The following is a 7,392-nucleotide window of genomic DNA, read 5'->3' as shown; positions in this document are numbered from 1 at the left end:
ACTCCCGCAAGCAGAGGGAAGGGCTCGGGATGATGGCATCGCACACACCACAGCCACAGTTTTTATCCTGGGAGTTGATCGGTTATCTTATATATGTTTTGATACAGTCATGACACCGTTTTCTCATTTGTATTTTAGTATGGTTTTGAGATTTGCAACGCATGGTTTTATTATGATATACTCCGTTTTATGATTATGGTTATATTAAAAATGAAATTTTCGGGCCGTATGTTTGGGTCGTTTCATGGAATGTCGACAAGATCGGTGTAATACCGGGAGTATTCCAGACATAGGTTGAGGGTCGGGTAGGGCATTCAAGACTCATGTTGTGGGCTCAGAGGCAATCCAGACCTATACTAAGGACCTTGTAGGGGTATTCCAGACATAAGTTGTGGGTCCAGTGATCATGATTGTTCATTTCTTCTGCTTGTGGTACTTTCGGTGTTGGAACATTGATGGAAGTTGGGAGACTCATGAATCAACTGGTTTGGATAAAGTGAGAAATTAAGGGTTGTTGGGAGTATCATTCGTGCATCAGAAAGTCTCTACGGAGTGTTTTCATTATAAATCTCGTTTGTTCGTAAGCTGTTATTAAGGGTTTGGTTGCCAAGGTTAGGTTTCGGTCATGTAGTCTCGAGTCATGAAGTTCATTGTGAATGTCTTGAGTGATTTGCCAGGTGGGGATACACCTGAGCTGATAAGGGAGGGATGAAAATGTGAAAATTCTTGGATTTCTCATCTTTTCTCATAGGAGCAATGGTTGGAAATGGTGTGTCAGGGAGTCAAGGGTTTATTTAAGGATTTTGGTACATCTTATGGATTTGGAATTGGTGGAAATTCGTGATTGATGTGTTTGAGTTCTTTTTCCACGTGTTTGGTAGTGATCATACTCAAAGGCAAAGGGTGGATTCAACGAATGGATGAATATCAGTCATGGATTATGGGTTCTAAAATTTAGATTTGATGGGTTCCCGGTCTCGGGAAGCACATTGACAGAGTTGATTCGGTGTTTATAGCCTTGAGAGTCCCCGAATTTGTGGATCTCTCTAGACATTCGGTCTTAGCCATGAAGTTGTGGAATATGTTGGCATTGTTTGTGCCTCTCTGCAGTGGTTATATATCTGAGGCTTGTGTTTAGAGCCACCCTTTTTCAGATGAAGGGTTCAACAATAGAGAATGCTCAGGAGTCCTGATCCCCAGTGGAATCAGCAAGGTAAGTTAGGGTCGGAAGGGTTCTGTATGGTTCATATTGTAAAGATATATCATAATAACTGCATCCCAAGATAGTTTTGCTTGCTTAAAAGTCAGTTGAGGTCTTGGATTTCCGAATTTGGGGAGGGTTGTGATGGTTTCTCCAATAATGAAAGTTAGCAAGTCAAGGATGGTATGAGTAGACAGCCACCTGAATGGGCTAACTTTTTAGTTCGAATCAGGTTCTGTGGAGGACCGTCTGAGTGACCCAAAGTGGATATGGAAACATTACCCTGGGTTAGTTACTACAACAGACTTTGAGGACGAAGTCTAAGTCGGGTGGGGGAGAATGGTAACATCTTGTTTTTAGGCACTTTCATTGCTGACCCTTATATTGAGATTTATTGCATATTGGTCCCAGAGTAAAAGAATGAGTGCAAAAGGGCCCATAGTGGCATTTTAGTAATTTTGGGCTTTGAGGAGTATGTTGAGCGTATGTGTGTACGCTAAGCGTACTAGGGCGCGCCTTAGTACGCTGCGTGTATACCTCGTACACAGGGCGTATGTGAGGATTAGGAAAACCCTAATTTTTAGGGTTTGGCTCATATTTAACCCTCATTATAGCCTCACATCTCATTCTTGTTCAGCCTCCTTCTGTGAAATCGACCCCCCAAGCAAACCCTAAGAGAAAGAGAGCATTTTGGAGCCTTTAGAGTTTTTAGAAGTGTTCTTGAAGAAAGAAGAAGGTGGTGAGAAGAACTTGGAGCTTAAGAGCACTTTAGATATAGGATTTCCTTTTTGTTGGTAACCTTCAAGAGGTATAAAGCTTGCAACTTTACCACACCATCTTGTAAATCCAAACTTTTGTTCTTTTAAGACATTTTTTGGTCCCAAAGTGGTGATTCTTGAGCATGGCATGTTCTTGACCCATTAATCCGTCCTTTCAAACCTTAGTAAGGGTCTTGAGTTAAGCACTTAATGGACATGCAACGTTATAAAGTTAGAAACCTTATAACTCTTGAGGATGATTTAGCCTTGGATCTGGATGTTGGACATAAAAGCTTAAGTCGTTAAGATCTTAATGAAGTTTTGATAAGTCTGGGCGTACACCCTGTGTAACCCGAGTATGTAACGCATATATGGTCAAATCTCCCGTATGCGGTCAAGATTTGAGTACGCCCAATGTACCTTTAGAGTACCCACCGCGTACGCGTTCTGTGTCGACTCGGCTAAGTTAAATTAGTTGGGTTGAATCAGTTGACTTATTAACTTTGACCAAGTTTGACTTAAGGGTATTTGGGTATTTTGGATTGTGGTTGAGAATTGGCCATTTGGTTGGATAGGTGGCAGTCAGAGCTGAGATTTGGAGTCGAGACCTTAGCAGCTTTTGTTCAGACTGTGAGGTGAGTTTTCCTCACTGTACTTATGGGTTGAAGGCACCAAGGCTGGCCCATTAGATAGATATGATGAGTACAGAATAAATCTTCATGATTATATGCTAGTTGTTGATATGCATAGACTGGTAAATCTGTAGGACTGCCTGTGATTTCTGTCTACTGATTATCTGTATGTTGCTTATGTTTGTTATCTATTATATGTTGACATATTGTGTTGGGTTAAGTTTATACTGTTTTGTGATGTAGCCAACAAATCCGAGAGCATTCCATATATGAGTTGAGGGCTGATTGGCATGCCAAATTCATACTTAGGGCTCGGGAGCATTCCAGATACAAGCTGAGGGCTGGTTGGCATGCCAGACTCATACATACTTAGGGCTCGGGGCATGCTAGATACGAACTGAGGGTCGGTTGGCATGCCAGACTCATACTAAGAGCTCAGGAGCATTCCATGTATGAGCTGAGGGCCGGTCGGCATGCCAGACTCGTACTGAGGGCCTGAGGGCATTTCAGTCTGATGACTGGGTGTACCTGTTGTATATTGGCATTCAAACATGGGGTATTCCATCCCGAGGATGACTGGACCTGGAGGTTGACTGAGCCTGGGGTACTCCAACCCGATGGTTGATTGGACCTGATATGTTGTTGTATATGTTATCTACTTATGTGTTGGTACTTTTGGGGAACTCACTAAGCTTTGGCTTACGGTTTTTAGTTGTTGTTTTAGGTACTTCTAATGATCGTGGGAATGCGAAAACGTGACCATACACATCCTCTGTTTATGGCTTTATCATTTTAGGATAATCTGATACGGATAAACAATTTGGAAACAATGATTTTGTAAAGATTTTATGAACTATGGGTTGTTTTTAAAAGTTTAAATTTGTTGTGATTTAATACAATAAGTGACGAGCTATCTAATATTTTTAGGCAAGTATAGACCCAACTTGAAGTCCATTTTGGATATATAAAATAATATGATTGAAGTAAATAGACAAAAACGCTTTACATTACTTATAGTTAGGTTGATCTTCATAAATTATGCTTCTTCAAATTTTGCTTAAACGATTAATCAAAATTGTCTTCCAAAACATTACAATTTTGATTATATGAAATCAACCAAAGAAAAACAAGAGCACAAAACATTAACAACATTTCATAAACAGTTAGCGCATGAAACTTTTTAAGAAACCAATATGGATATATAAATAATATAATCGAGGTAAATGAAAAAAATGTTTTACATTACCTATTTTTGGGTTAATCTTCATAAACTATGCTTCTTCGAATTTAACTTAAACGAGTAACCAAAATTTTCTTCCAAAACATTAAAATTTTGATTATATGAAATCTACCAAAACAACACATGAACACAATTTTAGCAACATTTCATAAACATATTGCATAAATACTTGGGGCGAGAAGCCTTTTAAAAAACCAAGAACTAAATAGAGAAATATAGAATCTAAAGTCACATGTAATAGTTTATATATTATGTTTGATGTTAAAGCAATTAATAATAGTTATTAAAAGACAATAAAAGTCATAGAAAATATGAAAAGACATGGGAGTTTCAAATCGCATCTATTATACACCATCCGTCTCAAAATTATTGTCCACAGACAAAAAAACATACAGATTAAGGAAACATTAATTATCCTTAACTTTATTAAATGAAATGACAATATATCATTTTGTTGTAGTTAATTTCATAGTAGTTTTAACTAATAATAAATAGTATTTTGGTAAACGTGATATTTATTATTATAAGTGGACTATTATTTTGAGACAGACTAAAAAGAAACATGGACTATTAATATGTGACGGAGGGAGTACTCTGTGTGTGTGTGTGTGTATATATATATATATATATATATATATATATATATATATATATATATATGTGTGTGTGTGTGTGTGAGAGAGAGAGAGAGAGAGAGAGAGAGTTGATTTGTACGTAACAATTTTTCTTTATACATACTGATTTATATTTTAAAATGTTGTACTTTACAATTCTATAAAACATAAATTGTTGTGCATGAATAAATATTGTTGTGTACGAATCACTTCTCTTTATAAATCTATTTTGTCAGGGAACATAAATACGTTTGATGCATTGCTCATACTATTTCAAGAAATCCAATTCCTTAAAAAACGGTAAATTGTATCATCTGAACGATCAATGTCAACTCGTTTCAAGGCTCACATAGGATGAGAGATTAATCATGGAATACTAGCAAGATTTTAAGACATGTCCGAGTTTGAATCTTGAATCTATTATGTAGAATTTCACTCCTTAACTAGTCTCCATTGCAGATGCCAAAATCCTATTACTTTATTAGGTATAAACCAAATACCATTATTTGTCCTGAAAAAATTTACATGCTTATTAAACTAAACTCAATTAGTTATAAAATATAACTAGTTGTGTGCTACTAATCCAATTCGAACTGACCGATTCAATTACAAATCGATTGACTATATTGGATATTCAATCACAATTGAATTGAACCAGTTTCGAAATTCCAAAATCTAATTGGATTTGATCAGATCTTGATAACAATGAAATTTTAATACTGTTTCAAAAAAAAAATAAAAAATAAAAAATAAAAACCATCATCTAGTCCAAACTTGTAAAGGAATCATACTATTATAACGTTTTTTTTCTCCAAAAAAATAAAAATAAATTGGATTCCTAACAAATAAAACAATATACAACATGAAGCATTTTGCAGATTACTCTTATAAAATATAAGCAACCAGAAGTTTATAAGTTGAATGGCACATATAAAACGAACATGATCATAAGAGAGGTGCACCCCACGTCTTGGAGTAAAAACACCCATAAGATTTTAATAGTTTTGCAAATTTAATCAATTAAATATTCATATATAATATTTGAATTGAATATCTTTAGATTATTTCAGGTAAGTTGTATCGATTTGCATCCATTGTTACCTGATCGATGAAAACAAATGAAAAGAGATTAAACGCACAACTTTTTACATGCACAAATTTCACTATCGAAAAAGAAAAATTACACGCGGGAGATCATGAACATCCGGTCCTAAATCAGAGCCGTTTCATCTTTATGGAGAACAAAAATAACTCATCAAATCTTTTTCTATACAAATAATCAAAACACCAAAGTTCGTTCAACGGGAATCAAAACAGACAAAAAAACCCGAACTTAGAAACGAGACTCGGGATCCCAGATTCATGTGCCAATGCTTTTTTGGAATCGAAACAGTCTCATAAAAAAAATACCAATGACAAAAAGACATTTTTGTACATAAACCAAAAATGACCTACGAAGATTATCTACATTCTGTGATGAATTAATGCATGTATCGCGACAAGAGCCATTACAAAGATATGATCCACATGAGGCTCTATAGTCACAAGTAACACATCTTCGCCCAACACAACTCCTGAAGATGATCGTTTTCTTTGTACCTACATCATGAAACATTAGATCAGTTAAACACGAAACATATATTCAAGTCTAGATCGAGAATCAAAGACTCCACAGTCCACATATCTAACATAACAATAAAAAATAAAATAAAAACAGCATTTTACATCAACAAAGGCTTACCAGAGCTTCAACTCTTCCTTCTCCATCCTTTATCTTGAACTCTAAACTGTCAAACGATCCTTCCATTGTATGTTTCGAGCTACATAGACTACGTGCTTCATTGGTTCCAACTAAAACGTTGTAAACTGAATGGTTCTTGAAAAAGTTACAGGTTTTTCCGACTTCAAACCATGGTTCACTACAATCTTTATCGTTATAACACTCCCAGAGTCCGAATCTCAATAGCTTCTGCAAAATCGTTTGATAAACAAAGTCAATATCATGTTACATAGACAAATCAATTAAACAGTATTTGCGACAGCTTTCACCATAGCCCGAAACTTAATTCTCAATGTCTTCTATTGACTACTTGACATGGTAGATCAAAAACATTGTGTATGACTTTTTTGCTTGATTATTGTGAAAGCACTCATTTACCTTTCGAAGTATTGTGCATACGACATTTCCACGAAGATCCATCAAATAGACTTCGTTACTACGTTTGTTATCATAATTATCGATACGAAAAACGACATCGGCTTTAGAATTGTATACTGTATACCCGTTTGAGTTTAAAACAAGTGACTTCATCCATATCGTATATGCTTCTCTTTCATTGGAACAGAAGGATGATGACGAAGATGAAGAAGGAATACAAGGGTGTATTCTTGCCATTTCTTGAAAGAAAAAAGATAATATTTGCATATATTTATATACCATCCACACACTTAGTGATGGGCTTCAACTTTCTTCATAATTATATAGAAATAATAATAAAAGAATACACGCTTTTTGCTTTAAAATAAACATAATAATTTTGTATTCTATTCGTTATAGAATAGAAACAAGTTGATCTTCAAAATGAGTTTTCTAACTTAAAATTCATTCGTCTTATCCATTGGTATTTCACAACGTATCAGTGATATAAGCATAGAAACAACATCGAGTTTAAGTTGTGTGTATCCTTTTAATTATCTAGGTAAAAACCATGAGGGTAGGTTAATTAGTCAACATTTGTTTGTTCTTCTCTTTAGAGTTTTATCTCAAATTAAACTAAACATATTTTTTTTTAAATTTTTTTTTGATGAATCGGTGTATATATATATATATATATATATATATATATATATATATATATATATATATATATATATATATATATATATATATATACACACACGATTATTGATGTGTGCTTTTCCCTAAAAACAAAATGAAATGTTATAA

At 34.9% G+C, this 7,392-nt stretch overlaps 1 protein-coding gene across 1 annotated transcript; it reads right to left on the bottom strand.

The window, feature by feature from the left end:
* Positions 1–5,587: 5,587 nt before the first annotated feature.
* Positions 5,588–6,865, bottom strand: LOC111920894 (protein LURP-one-related 4). The gene is made up of 3 exons (XM_023916464.3): positions 6,604–6,865; positions 6,187–6,414; positions 5,588–6,044 (listed from the first exon to the last, which is right to left on the bottom strand). Exons 1-3 carry the CDS (start codon positions 6,838–6,840, stop codon positions 5,910–5,912), a joined length of 600 nt encoding a protein of 199 aa, XP_023772232.1. The 5' UTR covers positions 6,841–6,865; the 3' UTR covers positions 5,588–5,909.
* Positions 6,866–7,392: the final 527 nt, after the last annotated feature.

Source organism: Lactuca sativa, chromosome 3, assembly GCF_002870075.4.
Source record: "Lactuca sativa cultivar Salinas chromosome 3, Lsat_Salinas_v11, whole genome shotgun sequence".
NCBI lineage: Eukaryota > Viridiplantae > Streptophyta > Magnoliopsida > Asterales > Asteraceae > Lactuca > Lactuca sativa.
The sequence above is the reverse complement of the archived record's forward strand: the minus strand, read 5'-3'. Positions and strand labels throughout refer to the sequence as shown.